Genomic DNA, 26,341 nt, shown 5'->3' with positions numbered 1-26,341 from the left:
CATGGAATCATAGTTAGCATGATGTTATCATCTGTCTTCACTTCATGTTTGGTTTGTTCCAACGTACTCAGGTAAAGTAACAACGATGTTATAACTGGAAGACATCCTTACCTTTTGTTCTGCTCGTAGTCCAGAGGCTGGGCCACAAAGATGGTCCCCACCTCTGGTTCCACGTCAAACACCCCTCCCGTGTTGCCAGATGTGATCTGATACCGCAGCTTGGCATTCCCACCTGCGAGCACGAGCACAGAAATGTTGCATCAGTGAACCGCAATCGGCCAGATCAGCGATTTCCTGAGAAGAAGCTGGAAGTCTCGTTCAAAGCTTCTGCCGAGCCGCCGGTGGTGAGCATTAGCATGTTAGCTGGGGGAGTACAATCAGACAAAATTACTGATTAGTGGAGCTGGCGTGTGAGGAGCATCTCATGATGAGAAATCCATGGAAAGTTTATCTTTCTGCTGATTGCGGACAAAACGCTGCAGGAACTCTGGTGGAAATCTGCGGGGGCTTCACAGAAGGGTTGTCCAAAGTGGCCCCGGCGACCATTTGTGCCTAGCGGCTTTTTTTATTTATTGTAAAAATACAATTAAACAAAAACGGCATTGTTTTAAAACAATGACATCAGCGACCCATCGCGGTCACGTGACCAGAAGTGAGCTCTGACGACAAGCCAACAAATATCTGAATATTTGGACTGGCATGACTCTTATCTTATAATCCAAAATAAGTCGTAGAAGTAATAGTTTGGTGTGTCACATGGTTCCGTTCACATGGTGCAGTTCACAGCGCCACACGTAGGGGTAGTGTCTTATGTATTACATCCTTTTCACCCAGCGACCCGTTCCCGTCTGGATGCAATTATTTACCAATCCGGCACAGTGTGGACATTACTTTTTTTCAACCTGCCAAAAAAACCCCAAAACTCCCACTTGAGGAACTCAGGGCCTGAGTCTCCGCGGCTGCAGCCCAGCTGGGCCTACCGTAAGCCATCTCAGGGCACCCAGAAGGCCATTTCTGTGTGGACGAAAGGCTTAAGTGATCAAATACATGGACCTATTGACCTGAAAAGGTTTGCGTGTTGACGGCCCCTACTTCTCACACGCTAGTAGAATCTTGAGGGCTGACGTGGGAGTTTGGGTGTCACCCACTGAACTATGGAAAAAAGCCTGCCCCCCACCACTGTCATCCACCAGACTCCAACGCACCAGGTTCTCCAAGCAGGTTGTCCAAGCAGGTTGTCCAAGCAGGTTCTAGCAGCAGATAGCAGATATTCCTGCACTGGATGTCTAGCTGACAGAGTTAGTGCTGCACAAACAAGCACTGACGCTGACGCTAGCACTGCCTGCTGCTGCATCTGGCTCTGCTTTCTCTCGCTGCTCATCCCCACATTGTCCAATCAGATCCCAGATCCCACCACAAGATTCTTGCCATTCCTACACCCGCTGCTTATGTGGCCCGTCCAGCACCACACAAACACGCGATGAAGTGGACTTGCTTCATTTCAGTCCGCTCTCCTTGCCTACGCCTCTCCTATATCCCCACCCAGACTCCAGTCCCATCTATCAAATGTCCCCTCTTAAAGCATGTACTGCTGCATGGCTTTACAAATACAACTGCAATAAAACTTGAACTGTGTGGTGGCAAAATAAGCATTCTTCCTTTTGTACAGGATACGTAATGTTGTGTCCATGCTCACAAAAGGCACATATTTATTTCTCATTCGTGTCCTTCACAGATCCTTTTATGCTCACATGGGCAACATTTTTATGTTCAAAATCAAACTTAGTTTTGCAAAAATGCTTCACTGAAATTTCAATACGTTGTCTTCCAGGGTCAAGCAGGAAGTTTGCATATATTTGATGATCAAGTCTTGCACAAACGGGCAAATTGCCATGTGAAGCTTTCATTGCGAGTGCAAGGCCTGCCAGACGCCTCAGGGCATGAAAGACCCTTTCTTGTATAACTAAGAGACACTAAGAGCGGCGCCCACAAAAACTCCTTATTATCACAAAGGTATACATGCCTCATATACATCGGGAACAAGTATGATTATTACAATTATGCTAATTCATCTTAGATAACCGCCAAGGTGACCAGCAAACCTTTCTGGAACTCAGCAGACATCTGCAGCAACAACTACGCCACACCTCACTGGCTGTCCTCCTTTACCATCACACCTAATTAACTCATTCAATCCCAGCCATTTTTCAAAAGACCCTTCAGTAGCGGCCATTTTAGACGATTTTGACTGATGTTTCAAGGCACACAGATTATTGTGTTCTACGGCTATATAAGCATAGAACCCACCAAAAGAAAGATTAGACTCCCGTCTTTCATCAGAAAAAAAAAGTTTGTTTCTACGTTATGCGTTCTTTAGTAATCAGCAGTAGAACATAGGTCAGTTTGAGGAAAATATCAGTTCCTGACTAAAAAAGGGAGAAAACCAGCCTTTTGTGAAACGATACATTTCAAGCATAACTTCCACTTTGACACAAATATTTTTTTGCTTTTTGACAGCTCAAGTATCTAAACAACGATACCAACATGAACAACACAAAAATAACGTCCAAATAATAATTTGCTTACAAATATAACACCATGAGCTTTTTAAAATGTTCACACTTGGAACTGAACTATGTGTGTGCATGTGCGCACGCGCGCGCGCGCGTGTGTGTGTGTGTGTGTGTGTGTGTGTGTGTGTGTGTGTGTGTGTGTGCATGCGTTCAAATTTCCCCACAATGTGTAACCTTCTGCACGCTACCTTCCTCCACGCTCTCGCAATTCCTCCTTCCTGTCGTGTGTGTTTTTTCCGTACACATGATCTCTGCCGAGCTCTTATCAAATGCACTTCTGCCACCTTGTGGCCGTTTTTTTTTTTTTTTGTAATAGTAAAAGTACATTTTTACCCATGTTGGAAATGCTTTCTTTTCCAGTGAATCATTCACACACACAGGTAAACACACACACACACACACACACACACACACACACACACCAACCTGACTTAATAATTCCATTTGATTAGCATGTGTGCAGAGCATTTTATTCAAGCGTGTGTGCTAATCAAGCTGAGGCTCTCTATGTATGCAATTAGGACTAAAAGTAATGTCAGCATGGAATCAGCTGCATCCCGTTGCTACTGGTCCAGGTGGAGGAGGAGGATGAGGGGGGCACAACCCCCCGAAGACTGGCAACAAATCAGCAAGGAGGAAGTGGAGAGCATTTCTAATCCGCCTCGTTTTGTAGCGTCTGAGTGTTGGCTTTCTAAACGAGACGTCGGGGGATACGCACAATAGTGGCCTCTGCTGCAAGCCTGCTCATTTTTTGGGGTTTTTTCTTCCTGCTTGTCTCCATGGCTTAAATATTCCTGAAAGTGCTGAGACCCAAAGGATGGAAGCAACAGAGAGTATGCACAGCGGCTCAAACAAACAAACTGGAATCTTTTTTTTTTCTTTCTCCCAGTTGGACTCATTCCACAAGTCTTTTCATTTCCCATGACGACACATTTTACTCACAAACACACACACACACACACACAATTCATAAATTCATGATTTATGCAGCCTTACTGTGCTCGAGTTAAGCCTCCATCCCTTGTCAAAAGAATAGGTACACCTAACGCCAACCAATACAACAGAAAGGTAAACCGCAATGACATCTCTAAAGTCGCACAGAAATCCAGAAGTCGAAGCACAATAATGCAATACATGATGAGACCTCTGGTTTCATTTGTCGTGCAAGGAACACTCCGTATACCGGGGGGTCCACACTTTTCTCAGGGTTTCTCAAGAAAAAACAGCCTGCATACAGTATGAGCTTTGTGTTATATGGTGACAAAGCATATTGTTGCCTCTTATTGTTGTTGTTGCCTCTGCTGTTTTTTCATTTTTGCTATTTTTTTTTTTTTAATTTTACAAAGATTTCAACTTTCAATACTCGGACTTTATTTCCATAAGCTTATGACCTCAATTGTCTGTTAATTACAATTGTTGCCCTTTATTCTTCTGTTTTCTTTCTAAGAAAGGTCTGAGGTTGTATTATAACATATAATATTCCAACTAGGGGGGCGCAATACGATATCAACGAATTATGGCATCATACCGATAAATATGATAACATTAAAAATAGCTCCAATAAAAGATAATATTAAAAAACGCTCCAATGAGGCGAAATTACCTGTACTGTGTGGGTGAGCAAATCAAGCGCTCCTTTTTTCCTCCTGCCTGTGATGTTAACGGCCTGTTGTAGCTTCCCCTGAGCTCACTTGTAAACAAACATTCCCTTTCCGTGGAAGAAATTTATATACCAGTTGTACCAAATGCTCCGCAATGATGGGAAAAAATGTCTGAAAAGTGCAAAAGGTTTGTTTGCCAGAGACCTCCATGGTGTCACGCCGGCTGGTCGGAGCGTGTGCCCGAATACAGTGCACCTTGCTGGGCCACGACGGGCGGCTCCCTCCGCTCTGTACTCTGGTTCTCCTGATAGTAGTGATGTAGTAGTAGTAATCGAGGGAAAAGCTTCTTGAGACGTCATCTGTACTTCTGTGAAGAAGGTGTCGGACGTTTCGCTCCTCATCCGAAGAGCTTCGTCAGCGAACTAATAAGTGCTGGTAGCCTAGGCCTTAAATACAGTAAGAGTGGGCGGAATTGGTGTGCCAACACCCTCCTCCTATTGGTTCCTTACACTAGTAGTAGTAATGTCATCTTATTTGATTAGGACAGTTGGTCAAATCCTAATTTCTTCCAGTCCTCCTTACTTCCAGGTGTGCACAAAGTAAACTTAAATCTAAATAATAAAAGTTCTCGGTTATTGTTATCATATCGGTCTTGAGAAGCAGAAAGTCGGTAAAAAATATCAATATCAGTAATTTCAACTTTACCGTATGCTTCCAAAATTTAACATTTACAACTTTATGCTCGTAAAACAACTGTTTGCTTTTAATATTATGACTGTATTGTAATATTTCGCAAAATCACTTTATTTGCTAGTTTTCTTGTTTGATTGTATTTTTCCAAATGTGCCGAGAGCCATCCTGGGGCTGCAAATGGGCCCCCAGGGGCCGCGAGTTACGAGCAGTGTTGGACATTTTTGATGGCAGAGTATTGATTAAAAAAAAAAAAAGGTAAAAATGCAGCATGAAGTGATTGGGAGACTGCTTCCACTGCTTTTCCATTGATTTGCTTATTTGCTTGAAGAGGAAATGTTAATGAAAGGCGAGGGATATTTATGTTTACTGTAAAGTACAAATCAGAACTTGATGATAATTCAAACCTTGTAGTTTAAAAATATACACAAAGAAAACCCATGACGACACAATCCCTTAGCTTTCTAAACGCTATTTGAATACCCTACATTCTAAAGCACACTAGCATACAGTAAAGTGCTGTGAAATACTCATACCTGTTTCACACTGTTGTCATTTTTAGAAATGTATTTCTGTGAGAGCCAGAGTACAACTAAATGTGTGATTTTTTAGGCAAGACCAGAGTATAGCAAGTCTATGCATTTATTCTTTAAAAAATGTTGTTATACTGAAGCTAATCAATAAATAAAATACTTCTTACCATTAATGTGATTTCCGGTGCTGCGTGGTTTTGGTGACAGCTCTGTAGTCTGGTTGGTACATGGTGAGGTTGAGCTTCATGCAGGCGTTGAAGCCAGTACCCACACGCCGCAGTGTGTGTTGTGTGACAGGAAGTGCATTCCCAGCTGGTCTGGGGATTGAAGTATTTTCATTTCTGTCCACTTGTTTGCTCGCCAGCTCTGCTTTCTGTCATACAAGGCCTTCCAAATCTTCGTTCAGTGATGTTGCCCGAGCAACAACAAAGTTGACCACCTGATTGACCAGCGACATCACCTCACCGAGCTGCTCGCCACAGATTTGAGAACAGAGCACCTCCTGATGTAGAATGCAATGAAAAGTAGTAGCAGCTCTTGGCAGGCCTTCTTCCGACTGTCCCCGCTGGATATTTAGATGCAAATGGAGCATGGCGTGTGTCGAAGTGCCGCTTTATAGATGTTTTATATTTTACATTTTTAACACTGCCGCACGGTGGTCTAGTGGTTAGCACGTTGGCCAATACAGGAACAGCCTGGAGACCTGGGTTCGATTCTCCCCTGGGCATTTCTGTGTGGAGTTTGCATGTTCTCCCCGTGTGCATGAATGTGAGTGTGAATGGTTGTTTGTCTATATGTGCCCTGCGATTGGCTGGCGACCAGTCCAGGGTGTACCCCGCCTGTCGCCCGAAGTCAGCTGGGATAGGCTCCAGCATGCCCCCGCGACCCTAATGAGGATGAAGCGGTATAGAAAATGGATGGATGGATTTTTAACACTGATTTCTGTACTGTTTCACTTTAAAATATCAGAAAAAATAAGAACAATTAAAACATGTAAAGCGTTAAGAAACATGAAACGTGAAGCCAGAGACCCCTGCTCTAGAGTCCTGAAGTACTTATATTGGTCTCTCTTGGAGTATTGTGAAGTAATCATATCTGTACTAGAGGATTGTGAAATACTCATACCTGTTGCAGAGTGTTCTGAAGTAGAATGAAGTATTGAGTGTATTCCCAGCTTTACAGGCTGTACACCCCCCTTTGTGTCTTGAATGTGTGTAATATCCAATATGAATATGCCTATGAATACTTTACAATGAATATGTTTGAATACTGTACAATGAATATGTTTATGAACATTGTACAATAAATGTTTATGAATATTATACAATAAATATGTTTATGAATATTGTATAGTGAATATGTTTATGAATATTGTACAATAAATATGTTTATGAATATTGTATAGTGAATATGTTTATGAATATTGTACAATAAATATGTTTATGAATATTGTACAATGAATATGTTTATGAACATTGTACAATGAATATATTTATGAACATTGTACAATGAATATGTTTATGAACATTGTACAATAAATATATTTATAAACATTGTACAATGAATATGTTTATGAATACTGTACAATCATGTTGTAGTCAATATGCATTTCTTTACACTGTACTCTTTACTTGCGTATCTTGCTTGCTGCTGTAACAAGTAAATTTCCCCGCTGTGGGATAAATAAAGTACAAATACAAATACAAATACAATGAATATGTTTATGAATACTGTACAATGGATATGTTTCTGAATATTGTACAATAAAAATGTTTACTGTATGAATATTGTACAATAAGAGCACAACGTCGCCTCCATTGTGCGCCGCCTCTTCAAGTGATTATTAGTCATTTTTTTTACTCTGAACGTTATGAACATTCAGGGAAAATAAGCTTCAAGTGGCATGCTCCTCATGCCCCGTCTACTGTAAACATACTGTATAATACATAAATGTACTTCGCATACATACATCACACTAGCACAACTACTGGATGTACATCAATCGCCATGATAAACAACAGCCTTTCATCGCACACGCACACATACAAGTAGACAGACAGAGGTTGGGAGGAGGTGAGGGGACGCAACATGAAGATGAATAGAATGAGGACGATGAGGATGAGGTATAAAGGATAACAATCATTCATCATCAGCCATGCAGCATGATAAGAAACACGCACGCGCATGATGATGAGGTTTGTTTGCATGAGGGAGGAGGAGTACAACAACGCTGCAGGTTTGATTCCTCATTGATGATCACGCTAGGGGGGTGTGAAGTACTCATACATGTTCTAGGTTGTGGTAAAGTCGTTATACTTGTTCTAGAGTCTAATGAAGTAGTCATACCTGTTCTAGGTTGTCGTGAAGTAGTCATACCTGTTCTAGATTGTCATAAAGTAGTCATACCTGTTCTAGATTGTCGTAAAGTAGTCATACCTGTTCCAGAGTCTGATGAAGTAGTCATACCTGTTGTAGAGTACAATGAAGTAGTCATACCTGTTCTAGAGTACAATGAAGTAGTCCTACCTCTTCTAGGTTGTCATGAAGTACTCATACCTGTCCTAGAGTCTAATGAAGTACTCATACCTGTCCTAGAGTCTAATGAAGTACTCATACCTGTTCTGGAGTCTAATGAACTAACCATACCTGTCCTAGAGTCTAATGAAGTAGTCATACCTGTTCTAGAGTCTAATGAAGTAGTCATACCTGTTCTAGCGTCTAATGAAGTAGTTATACCTGTTCTAGAGTCTAATGAAGTAGTCATACCTGTCCAAGAGTCTAATGAATTAGTCATACCTGTTCTACTGTAGAGTGTTGTCAAGTACTCGTAATTGTTTTAGAATGTTTTAAAGTACTCATATGTTCTAGAGCAGGGGTCGGGAACCTTTTTGGCTAAGAGAGCCATAAAAGTCACATAATGTATTTCCGGGAGAGCCACATAATATTTTTAATACTAAATGTGGGCATTTTTAAGCAAGACCTCTAAAGTCTCTAAAGTTATTCTTTTTATTAACATTGTTATACTGAAGCTATCCAATAATAAATAAAATACTTCTTACCATTAATGCGACTTCTGGTGCTGCGTGGTTTTGCACCGTACTCCGTATCTTTTTCTTTTCACCATCTTCTTCGTCAAAAGGGTCGGCTCTACAGAATTAGCTACTTCTTGACATCTCAATGATGCGCGTAGGCTACCGCATTATCGAGTCATAATCAAATTTTGGTGTCTGACCCGGAAAATATCGGAAGGACAGCTGGCACTGGCCACCCCGCATTGAGGTAGAAAATGGATGGATGGACTAAAACGCATAAGAAAGTTTTATATTTTGAGCATTATTTTTAACACTGGGATTTCTGTAATGTACTTTAAAGGTGAGCGAACAAAAAAAAAACTAAAATACATTTTTATCGTGTTAAGACATGTTTGAGAGCCAGATGCAGTCATCAAAAGAGCCACATCTGGCTCCCGAGCCATAGGTTCCCTACCCCTGTTCTAGAGTATTGTGAAGTACTCATACTGGTTCTAGAGAGTTGTTAAGTAGTGATATCTGTTCTAGAGAGTTGTGAAGTACTCATACTGGTTCTAGAGAGTTGTTAAGTAGTGATATCTGTTCTAGAGACTTGTGAAGTACTCGTACGGGTTCTAGAGGGTTGTTAAGTAGTGATATCTGTTCTAGAGAGTTGTGAAGTACTCGTACTGGTTCTAGAGAGTTGTTAAGTAGTGATATCTGTTCTAGAGACTTGTGAAGTACTCATACTGGTTCTAGAGGGTTGTTAAGTAGTGATATCTGTCTAGAGAGTTGTGAAGTACTCGTACTGGTTCTAAGGGGTTGTTAAGTAGTGATATCTATTCTAGAGACTTGTGAAGTACTCATACTGGTTCTAGAGGGTTGTTAAGTAGTGATATCTGTCTAGAGAGTTGTGAAGTACTCGTACTGGTTCTAGAGGGTTGTTAAGTAGTGATATCTGTCTAGAAAGTTGTGAAGTACTCATACTGGTTCTAGAGAGTTGTTAAGTAGTGATATCTGTCTAGAGAGTTGTGAAGTACTCGTACTGGTTCTAGAGGGTTGTTAAGTAGTGATATCTGTCTCGAGTACCGTGGCGTACTTGTACCTACAGTATTCCAGAGTACTGTGCGAGTGTGTCGAGTGTTGCAAGTCGATGTGGGTTTGTGGGCAGGTCATGTGGACTTACCGAGGGTGGCACTGAGAATAAAAGGAGGTCTTTTTGAGTGTGAGTATTGATTGGTGCTGACATTTAGGGAGACTGGGCTTGTTTACTTGAGATAATTTATTCCTACTTTTTGCCAACAAACAAAAAGAAAGCGCAGTTGCAGTACCAGTAGCAGAAAGAGAGTGCACGTTGTGCTTTGCTGGGTGAAAGTTTATTGATTTTACTGATAATGACGTCCCAAGAGGGGCTTAGCCTTCTCCGACCGACACAGATGTTCCATTTCTCCACAGCACATCTGCTGGGCCACACACGTCACATCTTCAACTAAAACCACAGACACATCTTAACCTCAAATCTGCTTGCCAAAGATACTTGATAGTGTACTTGATAGTACAGTACTTGCTAGTATACTGTATGTGCTGTAAAAATCTATATGTGCATGGCTCAGATCAAGGGTACCCTTTGCTGTCTTCAACTTGACTTGAGTAGTATTTGAAATTGTTGCTCTAACAATGTGTACTATCCCTATCACGTTTTTATTTTGCGCTAGCACGGCTATGTTGTAAAAAAGTGTCTATATTTGGACATTGAAATGTTACATGTAAAGCATGTCTACTTTTGTTGTAAAATTAACAATATTTTCTCTGATAATTCTGTTATGATTTCTACTTGGAATTAAAGAATGATGTCTGAAATTGGTTTCTAATGTGTTTTATTCAAATATTCTCAGTGTAAAAAAAAATAACTGTCGTGTAATCATTAGTGAAAAGTACAAAACCTTCGTGTCCGCCTGCCGATGAAAATTTTGAAGAACATAATTCCATGGAAAAACAAACCCCATGATGATTACAATGGTATATATTCATGGAATAATTACTCAACTCTGCAACTAAAGTGATTTTTTTGTGTATAAAAGAGTAAAATAAGATTATTTGAACAAAAGTCTAACACACCTAAATTTCGTGTCCGGCTCGTTATGTACGTACACTTGGAGCTCACAGCGTAAATTGCGTATTGCTAGTAAATATTGAATTAGAAAATAAAAAGTACCTTCTTGGGCCAAACAAAACTTGAGTCCTTCCGCCGGCTATTCACCAAATATGCGTTCAGCAGGGGAATGTTTCGTCGTGTCCGCCATTTTGTGTTAGCGTAATGTACGTTCAGTCACGACCTCAGCAGCATCAAGCAGCATCATTCAATTCGACGAGCAATCGGCGGTTTAACAACCACTGTCAAGTCTAAGGTAAGATCGTAGGTCGTGTCCTGTGCATGAAGCGGCGAAAAAAACACGCGAAGTGGGCAAAACTATTCATCATTACTAGTCGGATTTTAATTACTTTTATCCACCATATTATATGTCGTTGACATTTATCCGAACCAAATAAATTCTAGCCTGTTCGTTGCTAAATTGCTCCGTATTTAACCCGGAAGCGATCGGCGTGTCCCTCATGGGAGGTCAAAGATCGCCTTGTAATTTTGTCTTTAGCATGATAATTCAAGAACCACTCACTCGGTGCATTTCACTGAATCCTGGCTCATGTTGCCACAGTGCTGCAATGATTAGCTTGTATTGTGGAGTTGATGGGTCAACGTTTATGTCATTACAGTCTTAAGAACGGCTGATGGGATTTGTAGTCTTTCTAGTGGTACAACAAGGGCATGGCAAGGACTGAAGGTCAATTTTTCTTTGCCATATTTTCAGAGCTTTAACTCAAGAACTAGATTTGTCATTTGTTTTTATTTACTTTATGATACTCTCTCAAATATAAGTTACTTTTCTAACAAAAGTCAAATCTATGCAGAGATAACAGCATAAAGTCGACACTGAGTTATGTGCTTTACATTTAAGAAAGAGTGAACTTGGGAGGGTTGCTATGGGAAATGGAAGATGTCTCCAGCTCTGGTATGTTGGGTGTGTGTTTTGCAATGTTTGAAGTTTGTGTTGATAACATTACCAAGGTCTATCCACCAGTTTGAAATTTTACCCAAAATGTAACACTTGGGTACCCTTGATCTGAGCCATGCACACACAGTATGTATGCATTGTAGTGTGGCCATTTCATGTCTCATTTATAATGACTTCACCTTGTTTTCTGCATGTAAAACTGTAGTTAATGTATATTCTGTTCATATTTTTGGGTGTCGGGATTGTTTCCTATGGGAATCATTTCTTGGCTTTTCATCACATCTTTTCGAAGAAAAGAACAAGCAAAATGGAGCGAACAGTGTGCTTGCTGAAAGCAGACTGAATGAAATGTGTGAGCTTACAAGATGGTCAGCAGACAGCTACAGTATGCTTAAGGAGCAAATTAACATTTGCACCCCAGCTGGCAGCAATATTTGGCAAGAAAGGAGCTCACGGGGCTGTTTGAACAGTAAAAGTGATATTATTATACATTACATCTTTCCATAATTCCACCTGTAAGCCCGGCGCTTAAGGACACTGACTCACGCAGAGTTCAATCCTGCGAGTAATAACGTTCTTGTCTTTTATATCATGAGATGACATTTGCCTGCGGCCGTTCCATCCCCGAGTCCCAGCGTGTTTGGCCGCCGAGCAAAGTCGGTAAGGACCCCTTCAAATCTCTCCGGACTTAACGAGGCCACTTAATTAGTAGTTTATTAGAGACAGGTGAATTGAAAAGGTCATTGGATATTGAACTCATTCACACTGCAATACACTTAGTGATTTCATCCCTCATCCTCCTGCCTGGCTCTCCTGCTCAAGTAATACCGCAGGATTTGGAACAACACTTGCAGTACTTGCAATGATTACAGACACAAAGCTAACTCTGGAGGCTTGTTTCCAGTCTCCAGAGCAGATTGCTTGCTCATGAACACAAAGTTGTTAACTTTGCCGAGCATTACCTACCATACATCGACATACCTATCATATATACACCTATACCTATGTACAGTACATACAGTACCTATCATATATACCTATACCCACCTACACACAGAACAATAGTAGTTAAAGAGAAAAGGGGAGTGTTGTAGCTGGAAGTAATCGATGCGTTACAACATTCATTTTTATTGAAAATGTTGGTCGAGGTTGGTAGAGGTGAACTAGTCGCATACACACAGGAAATAGGGAAACACAGGAAATAGTCGTCCAATGAATTTTCAACACAAACCGTAGGGGGCGCCACACGTCATTTACACTCATGGGAAAACGAGAAAGACGAAGAAGCACTGATGGGTCAGCTAGTAGAGAGATAAAGTATCCACTGAAAGTCTTAGGAGATTTAAGTATGATGGTAAACGTCACTGGGGGGTTAACAAACCACACACACAGACATCGTACACATCAAGGACACGCACCTTCGTCGCCATCGTTGGCACTGACGGTGAGGACGGCGAACCCGACGTCGGCGTCTTCATCCACGTCCACCTCGTACGTCGTCTGACCGAAAGCCGGCTTGTTGTCGTTGACGTCGCTGATGAAAACACGCACGTAGGCCGTGTCTGCGAGCGGGAAGTAGGAGAAAACACAAGAAAGAGTCACAGGGTTGCTATTCTAAGCGCCATGCTGTGCTTATTCTGTCACCTCGCACGCGTCTGTCTGTTGGCGCACACACACGCACGCCATCTTGAACAACAAAAGTCAAAATGCATTCACCCACGCTGACACAAACCAAAATAACTTGCACCTTTTCCACTCGTCTGTTGAGGAAACACAGACAGATGAGCATCTCATGTCTCTTCTGCCATTAAACTCTGCTGTTACTTGCTTCCTCGCTACATGAAAACCCCCGCAGCACAAAGCGTCCTCTGGGGGATGGGGGGTCCTGGAACCGCCGCGCCTTTGATAGCAGCTAGCAGCAGCAGCATCATTTGCACTCCACGCTGCAAGAAGTACATCAATTATTTAAGCCACGGCAGAGGAGGTGGCGCGCAGGCGGCAAACTAAATCAGCAACAACACCACAAGTCGCAGATGCTCGGCTCGTGTCGGAGGGCGGGAAAGGGGAAGGGCGCGTAAAGAGGACGGATGTAGCAGCCGGGCCCCCCTTCGTCCTCCTTATTGCTGTTCACACTTCTCAAATCACACACCAAAGGCAAGTGCAATTGATGTGTTTATACAGCTTTCCATAAATAGCAGCAATCAATTATTCCACACATCTATCAAGCACACTATCAAGTGTCTTTGGCAAGCATGGGTGGGTGGGTGTGTCCTCCCTATCCAGAATGTGGACGTCATTGCCATCAAAGGCATGTCCCTTCTTTTTCAGACGCTAGTTGCTGGTCAGAAAGAAGCTAGAAAGGTTTGCGCTATCACCTCTATGCTTACAATGTCCTAACATCCCACCCCCAAAGATTGTCTCGTTCCTCGAGAAGAGTGGCCACTAACGAGTTGTGGGCAAACGACCGATTGTTAGTCAGGAGTATCATTCACCGGCACGTCCGGCAACAACCACAGCCACACCCGTTTTGTGACCACCCCCACCAGGGGCATAAATAGGGGTACTCCACACCTAAAACTTGAGAAGGAAGGAAGCCTTTTGGATGAAAGATGAAACGTGCATGTGGGGAGGAGCCCTTTTAAATTCAAAGGGAGGAAAAAAAAAAAAAAAAAGACTTATTTTTCCTTTTCCTGATATTAGCTTGTGCATTAGCTCTTGTTTGTGTGTGTGGAGGTCAAAATGTACGGTTGATGGGATGTTACAATGGAAAATCTCATAACCTTGAAAAGTAGACCCGTGCAGAAGAATATAGTTGAGCAGGGATGTCCCATGTGCAGCCAAGGGGCCAATTATGGGCTGCAGCTGTTTTTTTTTTAAATGATTTATTGGCACATGGTCTATTCCAAAAATACAATTCAACAAGGAAAAAAACAACATTACATTAAAAAAAGATCTAACTTAAAAATATAAAATGTATAACATTTATATTTACCTTTGGTCTATGTATGCAAAATAATTAAAATTGATAATTAAAATATAAAAATGATTGAAAAAAAATATATATACATACAGTATTTATAAATTATATAACTAATGACAAATGATAATTAAAATATAAGAATTATTTAAAACTATATATGAATATATATAATAATATAAAATATATATAAATAATAAATTAATAATTAAAATATAAGAATTATTTAAAACTATATAGGAATATATATATATATATATATAATATAAAATATATATAAATAATAAATTAATAATTAAAATATTAAAATTATTTAAAACTATATAGGAATATACATATATAATATAAAATATATATAAATAATAAATTAATAATTAAATTATTAAAATTATTATAAAATACATAAATAATGGAAAAATAATAATTAAAATATAAACATGTGCGCCACATCCACAAAGACACCTCTGTTATATAAGACCGCAGCGTCTAAATGTAACACAAAGACAAACATGTCTTGGGGGTTCAGGTTTATGCTGGAAAAACCAAAACCTTTGTTTGTTCTTCTGTCATGACGTTATCAGCGCTATTACCACGTTGTTATGAATATGCTAATAACTTGTGAACAGAAATATTCTTATTGCTTGCAGATGCAAGACGATATCAACATGAATATTGTAATATTGTGTGCATGGAAACGTGGTCAGTGTTGGACATGTCTTACTCTGCTTTGTTTATTGGAGGACGTGTCCTGCCCAATACCCCCACCTACAGGATGGGAGTTCAACAGCATAAACAAAACACAAATGCTTGGATTTACATAACTCGTACTTTTTAAAATGAAACATACAGTAGTAATTGTAGTAGTAGTGGTAGTGGATGAGTAGTTGATTCCAGGAGCTCGAGAAGGAATGTACCACTATCTGGTATTATTGTTTGTGCTCCACTGAGCCATTCCCGATCACTAGTATTATTATATTTTCAGCAAGCTGCCATGCATCGTAGCAGTAGAAAAGTAATAAGAGCAAGTCGCTTGATGAGACTTACGGTCGTTAGCTTCTGTCATCTGATGTCCACCATCTGGTTCGGGGGTGACTCACCAGATGCATAAAGCTACGCATGGAAACATAGACGCTCATCAAACATGTCGTGTCTGTTTGCACCATCATTCATTCTTCTATGTGCTCAACATTCACGCCGATGTGGTGTTTATGCTGCCGTGCGAAGGATCTACAGAAGATCTGCCGGCTGTCTGTGATCCGTTTATGAGAAGCATATTCTCCTCCGTCCTAGTGTTCCTTCAACACCTCTCTCCAAGCATCCATCTGCTACAGCATCTGCTGTCCTCCATCGCACCGTCCAGGCACGTATGTGCTTCATCTGTCGCCACGCGAGAGGCAAATCGAGCCTTAAATGACGAGCATCTGTCCAAAGATCCAACAAAGATAGAAAGATGCTTGCTGCTCATCCTTTGTTTGAAGTGCCCTATCATGCAAAAGTGACTTTTACAGATCTCGCAGTAATATTATTATTATTATTATAAAAATCTACCACCTCTCTCACGTGTTTGCTTCACTGCAGAAGGAAAGTGGAAGGTGCTCAAACACTTTCCAACTTGTGTCATGAAAGAAACCTCATAGCACCTCTGACCCGCCCCCACTGGATGACACCTGCTTGGTGTATACGCCCACCACTTTTGTTTAAAATCAGGCTTCGCTACACATCTTAAAGGAAATTTAAAGGCTGTGGTTTTTCTGTTTTGTTGGGTTTTTTTTTTTTAATAAAATGAGCTCCTCTATTGAAAAGTGTTTAGAGTAGGGAGGTGTGCAAATGTACCCACACTTTTTACCCTCAGGACCGATTTGGTCCTATTTGACTCCCAAAAGCGCCACATACTTTAAATAAAGTATCTCCCAACTGAAGAGCAGTTTCAGTGGCAGATTACTATCACTGTCCTGCTCCACTGGAAGACTAAGCAGATCATTTCCCTCCCCACGCCATGCGGCTTTTCAACACAACAGAGGGGGAGTGATAAAATACACACACAGGACTGGACTTATCACCTTATTATGGAACTGTTCCTCATTTATTTACTTATTTGTATTCTATTTTCTTATCGCTCCTACCTTGCCTTGTTTGTTTTAATTTTAAGTGATTATTATGACACTTTTGCAGAGTTGCAGGAAATGTGAATTCTCTTGGAAATTAATAATCGATCTATTCATCTATTCATCTATCCATCTATCCATCTATCTATCCATCTATCCATCTATCTATCTATCTATCTATCTATCTATCTATCTATCTATCTATCTATCTATCTATCTATCTATCTATCTATCTATCCATCCATCCATCCATCCATCCATCCATCCATCCATCCATCTATCTATCTATCTATCTATCTATCCATCCATCCATCCATCCATTCATCCATCCATCTCAAAGGAAGTTTAAAGGCTATTACTGTGTACTGTGAGACTATCAGTCAGCTCCAGACATGGAAGCTGTGAGTTGTAATAGGCTATCCTAGTGTGATGTTAGCATGGTAGCTCACATAGCAATGCTAGCAGTGCTAAAGTTTTGTGACCATGTACACACAAACACGGATTGTGGTGTTCTTATCATCTCCACATGGAAAGGCATTGACTGTCTGTCAATAACTCCTATTTGCGTGCCTTAATAACCAGCAAACCCATTGCTTATATCACATTATACCCTGAAAGAAAGAAATCTTCTAAATGTTAGCAGTATCCACATTGAGAGGAGTTTGTAGAGGCTGGAAGACTGAAAGAGCAGCCAATAAATGAAGCAAAGGCCATTAGGGACTTTTCGTAGTCAAAGCCTCCAAAGAGTCTGCATTTTTAACTGTTTTGGAAGCACATTTAAATCAATGAGTGTGTTCAGAATATGATTTTTAGCATTTATTTGCAAAGACAATCCATGAAATCCATGAATAAATCCATCAATGCTAACAAGGACCTGATGTTTCTTACATTTTAGTGGGGCAAGCAGCTTTATTAAAAAACACATGAAGATGTTTTTCTTCAAATCCCTGCAGGTTGTTTGGGTTCTTACCGGAGTTGGGCTGTCCGTGTTTGCCAGGCCTCGCCGACTCCCAGCCGTCCACAGACTGAACCTCCAGCAGGTACGAGCTTTTGGTTTCGCGGTCGAAAACGCTCTGCGTGTAGATGAATCCCAACTCCGGTTCGATGCGGAAGTACTGGTGGTCCCCGCTGCGGTCTTCCAGCAGTGAATAGGAGATCTAGAAGACGCCATCACACACCGTCAGATACACCCCCCCACCCTATGTCAGCCATCAAGTACCGTGGAGCACAAAACACACCTTCCCATTGAGGCCCAAGTCCAGGTCATTGGCCGACACCTGGAACACCAACGTTCCTGACTCTGCGCCCTCGGTGACCGAGGCCTCGTAGATGGAGGACGTGAAAAACGGGACGTTGTCATTCACATCTGGGGGAGGGGGGAACAATACACAAAGCTCAACCCGGTAAGTGTCATGTGTAGTATGTACACTCCTGATCCAAATCTTAAGACCAGCTGAAAAATGTCAAGAATGCACATTTGGCACTGTTGGATCTTAAGGAGGTTCTAAGTAGGGCTTCAAAATGCAAAAAGATCAATGGAATTTATTGCAAAGAAGCATTCAAGTGAAATAGGCTGCTCATCAGCTGATCAAACGTTTAAAGAGCAAAGCCTTTAAAAGGCAAAATGTTGGTAAAAATGTGGATTGAATGTGATTTAGTGTCAGGTATTCACACTGTCATGATCTCTTGATGGCAAAGGCAAAAAAGCTTTCTCTCTTTGAACGCGGTGGGATTGTTGAGCTGCATAAGCGAGGCCTCTCGCAGTGCGTCATTGCTGCTGAGGTTGGACGCAATAAGATAATCATTTCAAACTTTTTCAAACATTCTGAGGCTCATGGAACAAAAAAGTTGAGTGGCAGACCCAAAAAAATGGGACATGGGACCATCCTCGGCCCAAATGACGGTTGTTACTGGTGCCGTCTGCAGTCCAATAACCATCAGATGCCATCTGAAGAAACATCTTCAAAGGCCTTGTCTCCTTCAAGGTTTGGAATGTAATGTGCAGGAGGGCACCAAAGATGGGACACTGAAAGGTACAAAACAGTTTTATTCTCCCTTGACGGTCCTGATGGCTTCCAACGTTACTGGCATGACAAGGAGATCCCATCTGAGATGTTTTCCACACGGCACACGAGAGGGGGCGCCATCATGATCCTTCAATGGAACAATGGAGCTTCAGGTTGTGCAGGGGCGTCAAACGGAAGCTGGGTATGTGAAGATGTTGCAGGGGGCACCCCTCATGACTGAAGGCCCTCATCTGTGTGGTAAAGACTGGCTTTTTCAACAGGACAATGCTGCACTTCACAAAGTATTTTTACAGAGGAATAAGCTCACTCTTTTGGACCATCCTGCATGTTCCCCTGCAGCTGGCTATGTGGAGATGTTGCATGGGGCACCCCTCATGACTAAAGGCCCTTGTCTGGCTTTTTCAACAGGACAACGCTGCACTTCACAAAGGACTTCTCCCAGAGGAATAAACTAACTCTTTTGGACTCTTTTTCTCCTGATCTCAATCTAATGGAATCCTGGAAACACTGGCATCAAGCATGCCCAAACCCATTTTTCAGCTCATTAACAAGAATGGCGCAGCTGCCCTTTACTCACTCCTTTTTTATACATTTGATTTCTATTTTAGGAAGGATTTCAGTTTTGTTTTTTTTTAGCTCTGGTCTTAAATTTTTGATTAGATGATGAACAGCCTATTTCACTTTAACGCTTCTTTTCAATAAACAGCGTTTTTGTCTCATTCCCATTTCTTCTTTTTGCATTTTGAAGCGCTGCTTAGAACCTCCTTAAGATCCAACAGTACAAAATGTACATGCTTGACATTTTTCAACTGCTCTTAAGATTTGGATAAGGAGTGTATGTCCTGATTGGAAAAACATGATTTATGGCAGGGGTGTCCACACTTATTACATCCAAATGAAAGGATGGGGGCCTCTTTGGTACATTTTGTACGTTACGCCGTAGAAGAATTACTTGTAGCTAAGGACAGGAAGTTGATCGAGGAGGTAGCAGCCTCCAGATTTCAAAAAAACAAAACAAGACAACATAAAAAAGCTATTTTTATTTTTTTCAAATGCATGTTGACCTTTAATGACAACACTATGTTTTGTTTTTTGTTTTTTTTTTGCAAAAATGAAAAGAATATATGAAAAATAATGTTAGATACGTTGACCATGTTGACCTTTAATTTCTGACAATTGCACTTTTAGAAATGCTCTGCTGAGCACAAGCTTTCATTTTAGTAAGTGTAACTTTTACAGTTTCAGTAAAAGTCTGGCAGTTTTTTTGTCCTGCAGGTTTTTCATGATTTGCACTCAGCTGTCAAGCTCTTTTGCTGGACAAAAAGAAAAGTTTGCAGGCTTTGTATTATTTATTTTTTTTAACTTGGAAGGAGTCTTTGAATGTCTGTGAGAAGATGAGAAAAGCTGGTGGACTTTGTACAAATAAAACGGAGCATGTCCACACAGGGTGACTAATACAAGATAAAAATGTTTTCATGTACGAGGAAGACATTGATGCAATGACAACATCTTTCTTTCTTTCTTAAGTGATTCAAAATGACAAGAATCGCACTTCATGGAAATATCTGAAGCAGCATAAATGCAGATATTATGTATTATTTCATCTCGCCCGAAGTCAGATGGGATAGGCTCCAGCATACCCCCACGGCCCTAATGAGGATAAGCGCCATAGAAAATAGATAGATGTATTATTTCAGCCTAGACTGGCTGACTTATCGTGAAGAGTGCAAAAATATGGTGCCGTTAAACCAGGGGTAGGGAACCTATGGCTCGGGAGCCAGATGTGGCTCTTTAGATGACTGCATCTGGCTCTCAGACATTTCTTAACACCATAAAATGTGTTTTATTTTAATTTGTTTTCCTGACATTTTAAAGTAAAATGAAATCAGTGTTAAAAATAACATTTAAAATATGCATTCTAATGCATTTTAATCCATTTGATTTTGTAGCGCAATGCCAGCTGTCCTTCCCATTTTCCAGTGTCAGACACCAAAACTTGATTATTGGGGTCGTCCCGCCTTTAATCAAATAGTCAGCTAGGTAATTGTGCAGAGACAACCCTTTTGACGAAAAAGGGAAAGAAAGATACGGAGTAGCGCGCAAAACCATGCAGCAGCGGAAGTTGCATTAATGGTAAAAAGTAATGTATTTATTATTGGTTAGCGTCAATATAACATTTTTATTAAAAAGAATAAATTCAGAGACTTATATTCTAAAATTGTTGGTCTTCCATAAATATACACACATTTGGTTGTATTCGGTGTTGAAAAATGATATGGCTCTCACGGAAATACATTTTTAAATATGTGGCTTTCATGGCTCTCTTTGCCAAAAAGGTTCCCGACCCCTGCGTTAAACGGACAAAAATATGCTGTTTTGGTAAACGGTGTCTTTGAGTGCTGAGAAAAGTGCTAGCATAATCTATCAGGGGTGTGGGGTGCGGGCGTAGGTTTCCAGGGATATTGAATCGGCGCTGTGGTCACAAGGTGGTTTAAAGTTTAGCGTTGCAAGGGCCGTCAAGCTGAAGGAGTCTGAGCGAGCATGGATGCCTTGCGAAGTTGCTGACAAACATCAGCAGAACAAGCGGAACGTTTTTCTCTAAACTCTTCACTACTGCAGGCCAACAAAAAAAACACAAAATTGTTTCACTTGATGTTCCGTGTAAGAAAACAGGCGTTAGGAGGCGCCCCCTGACTTTGACAAGTTCACTTGACAGTTAGAACTCATTCATGAGACTCATCCATGAAATCATTAACTCATTCAATCCCAAAGACATATTTATACGTTTTTATAAACGCGAACGCAGGATCCCAAAGACGTATTTATAACTTTTTTGCGGAAGAGGCAAAAAAAGTGATGACGCAACTTCACACTACAGTAATGGATGTCACTTTTAGAGCAGTTTTAAGCCGTAAAAATGGCCACAAGGTGGCAGAAGTGCATTTGATAGGAGCTCGACATGGATCGTTTGCATGTAAAAACACACTCGACAGCAAAGAGGAAGTGGAAGAGCGTGGAGGAGTGTAGTGTTCAGGACGTCATGCATTGTAGGGAAATTTTAATACATGAACATGCACACACGCGTGCACACACACAGTTTAATTCCAAATGTGAAAATTGTAAATAGTTCAGGGTGTTATATTTGTAAATACATTGTTATTTTGATGCAAAAGAACCCATTTGTTTTGGTGTTTATGTTGTGGTATAGTTGTTTAAATTATTTGAGGTGTCACAAAAGCAAAAAAAAAAACTGTCAAAGTAGAAAGTTGTGCTTGAAATGTATATTTTCACAAAAATCTGGTTTTCTCCCTGTTTTAGTTGGGAACTGATATTTTCCTGAAACTTACCTATGTTCTACTGCTGATTACTAAAGAACGGAAAAAGGTAGAAACAAACCTTTTTTTCTCATGAAAGACAGGAGTCTTATACTGTAATTCTTTTGCTAAGTTCCATGTTTATATGGCCATAGAACACAATATTCTGTGTGCCTTGAGAGATCAGTCGAAATGGTCTAAAATGGCCGCTACTGAAGGGGTTGCCTTTTGTAAAATGGCTGGGATTGAATGAGTTAGTGAAATAGTGAAATCATGTACTGTATTAAACATTTCAATAACTATATACGGTATGTTTTTACATTAAATAAATTAAATAAATATAATATAAATATTTATAATATAAATAACTAACGCATTTAATAACACATGTATGGATTTAATTCGTATTTTAATTCACCAAAGACACATTTAAGTGATTATTTAGCGCTGTATACAGGCTCCAGCAAACCCAAAACCCCAGTGAGGATAAGTGGCATAGAAGATGGATGGATGGATGAATGAATGGTGTATTGATTTATTTAATGAATTAATGGCACATTTAATATCACATATCCGTATTTCATTCCAAGGTTATTTATTTTATTATGAGATATTATTCAAAGATGTATTTCATTGGGTGCCATGTGATCCTCCGTAAGAGGATGACTGAGGAGGCCTTGGACGTCTGAGCATGTTTGTCTCCAAGTGAATGGATCAACGCTGAGCGTCTAAAAGGCTAATAATAAATCTGCTCTTCCAGGAGGACAGTGCCAGATGTGAGGGGTCAGGTGAAAACGTCTGAGCAAGTTAATTATTTCTCACAGGATTAAGACCATTTGGAATGAGCGGAATATACGGGCGTGTGCGGGAGCGTGCACGGTAGTTAAAAGGAGATTAAACACGCTTGCATGCATGCGAGGCTGGCTAATTTATTCCAAGAAGCAAGGTCATGAGCACTGATGAGCAAGGGAGCAACCAAAGCCAAGACATAAAAGAGGAAAACATTTTTCTTTTCCTACACTGCATGGCAAATGAAATCAAACTTACAAAGTGGTGAACAAATGCAACGTGTGCACAGTTATTAGTCAAGTTGTATTTTTAGTAGACGTATAATGGTGCCTCAGCGCGGTTGAGTGCGTAGCTCCGTTTTGGGTAAGAGAAGTAAGGTAAGAAAAAGATGAGGCCAAAATGGGTGCGATGTGTTCTTTCTTACGGGCTCCAGTGAAAAGACAGGAGAGACAAGACTCCTAAATAAAATGCACTGCAGACGTGCTGAAGGCATGATTTACTGCCTTCAAAGGCTAGCTTTTAAATCACTACCTAACTGAAAGCCCAGGGGTCTCATCTATACAAATGTGCGTGGAAATTTGACTAAAAGTCTTCGTGCACCAGAAACCCAAAACGTGTGCATGGACAAAAATATTCAGACCTATAAAAAGTGCCGTACGCACACGTTCACGCAATTTGTGGCTTATAGATTCCAGAAACTCCGCCTCAAGTTACACCCTTTCCACCCCTCCAGTTCACCATAGAAGGTCAATGCAAAGCGTCCATATTTAAAGAGCCTTGATTGCATCGGAATCACAGCTGCTGGGAAGACGATGAAGACGAAGTAGCGGACTTTGACGGAAATGGAAAACGTATCGTATTAGTAAGACAACTGGCTATTGGCATAACCAATGAAACAAAGATTGAGTGACGGCACGTCTGCTGTGTCATCAGTGTGAATGACGGAGCAGGGCCATACAAAGCAAAAAAAAACACTATCCACACAAAGGCCATGCACGGTAAATAAATGTAGTATTGATGAAATATTTGACATATGCAACAACCTTTTTGGCTAAATTGTCCAAAGAAAGGGGAGAAAGTGAGCACTAACGGCATATTATCTCTGTGTCTTGTAAACTTAAACCCCATTGAATGATTTCATTGACAACTTGATGTTATGATTAATATTAATGGAACACATAATATTATCATGTTCGAGAAATAAAATGATAAAAATGTGTTTTTCATGTATCTTTTAGTGCTGATACTACACTGGTGTGTGATGGTGTATGAACGGTGGCTCGAATAACCTAAAAAAAAAAACGGACTCACAGTTCACATTCAAGCTTTCACGGACCACCTTCAGTGCTACAAATCCGCCCTTATCCATGTCCGCTCCATTTATTACACAAACCTCATCCGCACTGGCTCCAATAATCATAATACTCTCTTTTCAACCATTCACAAACTCCTCAACTGCAACGATAACGCCTCAACCTCCTCACCATTGACAAATGCTACTCCGTGCTCTCGTTCTTTCAATCAAAAATGGAGTCCATCTCCCGAGTCGCACTGCCCTCATCCCATGTCTCCCCCCTACCTTCTGTTCCCCTTGTCACTTCTCTCTCCAAATTTGCACCCATCTCCCAAGCTGATCTGTCTAAAACCATCACTTCCATGAAATCTTCCACTTGTCTTTTAGACCCCATCCCATCCTCTGTCGGTCAACACTGCCTACCAACGATAGAATTGTCAACTCCTCTCTTAGCTCCTCTACTGCCTCCGTCTCTCAAACTAGCTGCCATTACCCCCATCCTCAATAAAGTTGCACTCCATCCTGACGACCTCCAAAAGGTCCGACCCATGTCAATCCCACCTTTCCTCTCCAAGATCCTTGAACGTGCTGTTGCCACCCAAATCAAGACCCATCTCAACAACAAACTCTATGAACAATTTCAATCCGGATTCCGTACTCACCGTAGCACAGAAACTGCCCTGACTCTGGCCTACTCTCTATTCTTATCCTCCTGCACCTCACTGCCGCTTTTGACACAATCAACCAAGCCTAAATCTCTCCACATCACAGACGACGCCCTCAACTGGCTGGCATCCTACCTCACACACTGGAAGCTGTTCGTCTTTTTCAATAACTGCACCTCCTCTGCACTCAATTGTACCAAATCCGACATCCTGATAATAGGTCCCACCTCCCTCACCTCTACAGCCAAAGACTTCAGACTCCTTCAACAACACCACCCTCTCACCCTCACCCCATTGCCGGAACCTTGGAGTCATCTTTGACAGTAAACTCACCTTCTCCCAGCTCATTAAAGCAGTCAGTAAAAGAGCTTTTCACCACCTCAAGAACATCACCTGCCTTTGCCTCGCTCTCTCTTTCCCTGCAGCTGAAACCTTCAGTCATGCATTCATCACATCACGTACTGACTACTGTAACAGCATTCTTTATGGCACACCCACCTCCTCCTGCACAAACTCCAGTACATTCAAAACTCTGTCGCCAGCCTCCTCACCTGCACCCGTTCATGCGACCACACCACCCCTGTCCTTCAGAACCTCCACTGGACCCCTATCCCTTACCGTGTACAATTCAAAATCCTCTTACTCACCCATACAGCACTCCACAACCAGGCCCCCTCTTACCTTAACGACTTGCTCCATCCCTACACCCCTTCCCGTACCCTCCGCTCCTCAGATACAAACCTCCTGACTGTCCCTAGGACCAAGCGCCGAACCTGGGGGGACAAAGCCTTCTCTGTTGCCGCCCCCTCCCTTTGGAACTCACTTCCGCCACACATCCGTGACACTGCTGACCTTACCAGTTTCAAGACTACGTTAAAAACTTACTTGTTCCTCACTGCTTTTAACAGATCATCTCTTTAAAACGTATATATGTAGTAATTACATCACATTGCAATCTCTTGATCTGGTCTTTTGTGTGCACTTTTAAATGTTTGTTCTAAACTCTGCTTTTTGGTTTTTACCTTCTACTGTTATTTTGCTGTTTTGTACACTTGTGTTTGTTTGCTTTTACCATGTAAAGCGTCTGAGTTTTTGAAAAACGCTCTATAAACAAGATGTATTATTATTATGATAAATGACAAATGACATCCATCAATGTCATGTGAAATAACAACACTTTCCACAACTGTTTTTAAGTCAATAATGGACTGTGACGTTTTCATGCAATGATGGATAAATCTTTGTTGGCTCCCTTTGCATGTTTATTTCTAACATATGATCTCACTTCACCACTTAAATGCCTTTTTGCAATGTCTCCAAAAAGTGTGTATGCCAAATACAAAGGTGCCGTACCGGTGTGCACATTCTGCACTCATGCCAGGTTGTGTTTTTAGAGATCACATACTTTGCGTGGAAAACGGCGTACACAGCTTTTCGGCCCTGTTTTGTGCATCTGCAAGTTTTATAGATGAGACCTCTGGTTAGTGAGTTGAGTGGGCTTTACATGCATTGCCAAGGGAGCCACAGGAGCCACAGGATCCAAACACCATGACTTCAGTCTTGTTGAGTTTCTACAGTAGTTTAAAACATGTAGGGCCAACCAAGATTTCATGTCAGCAAGACATACAAGGAGTGTTTGGATCTTTAAACTTTAATGCAACATCAACAAGGCTGTTGTCAGCATAGCAGTGGAA

The 26,341-nt window shown here is 41.0% G+C and overlaps 1 protein-coding gene across 3 annotated transcripts in view; it reads right to left on the bottom strand.

The window, feature by feature from the left end:
* Positions 1-26,341, bottom strand: part of si:ch211-186j3.6 (neural-cadherin) — a 313,458-nt gene that overhangs the window by 114,397 nt on the left and 172,720 nt on the right. For 2 of the 3 annotated variants that reach the window (XM_054770409.1, XM_054770411.1), the window contains exons 14-17: positions 17,797-17,924; positions 17,529-17,715; positions 12,895-13,038; positions 112-232 (exon numbers count right to left, since the gene is read on the bottom strand). In XM_054770409.1, the coding sequence (XP_054626384.1) occupies positions 112-232; positions 12,895-13,038; positions 17,529-17,715; positions 17,797-17,924 (580 nt within the window). The remainder of the gene's footprint in view (positions 1-111; positions 233-12,894; positions 13,039-17,528; positions 17,716-17,796; positions 17,925-26,341) is intronic. The other variant, XM_054770410.1, reaches the window with a different exon arrangement.

This window comes from Dunckerocampus dactyliophorus, chromosome 3 (assembly GCF_027744805.1).
Source record: "Dunckerocampus dactyliophorus isolate RoL2022-P2 chromosome 3, RoL_Ddac_1.1, whole genome shotgun sequence".
In the NCBI taxonomy this organism is placed as follows: Eukaryota; Metazoa; Chordata; class Actinopteri; order Syngnathiformes; family Syngnathidae; genus Dunckerocampus; species Dunckerocampus dactyliophorus.
This window is presented reverse-complemented; position numbering and strand designations above follow the sequence as displayed.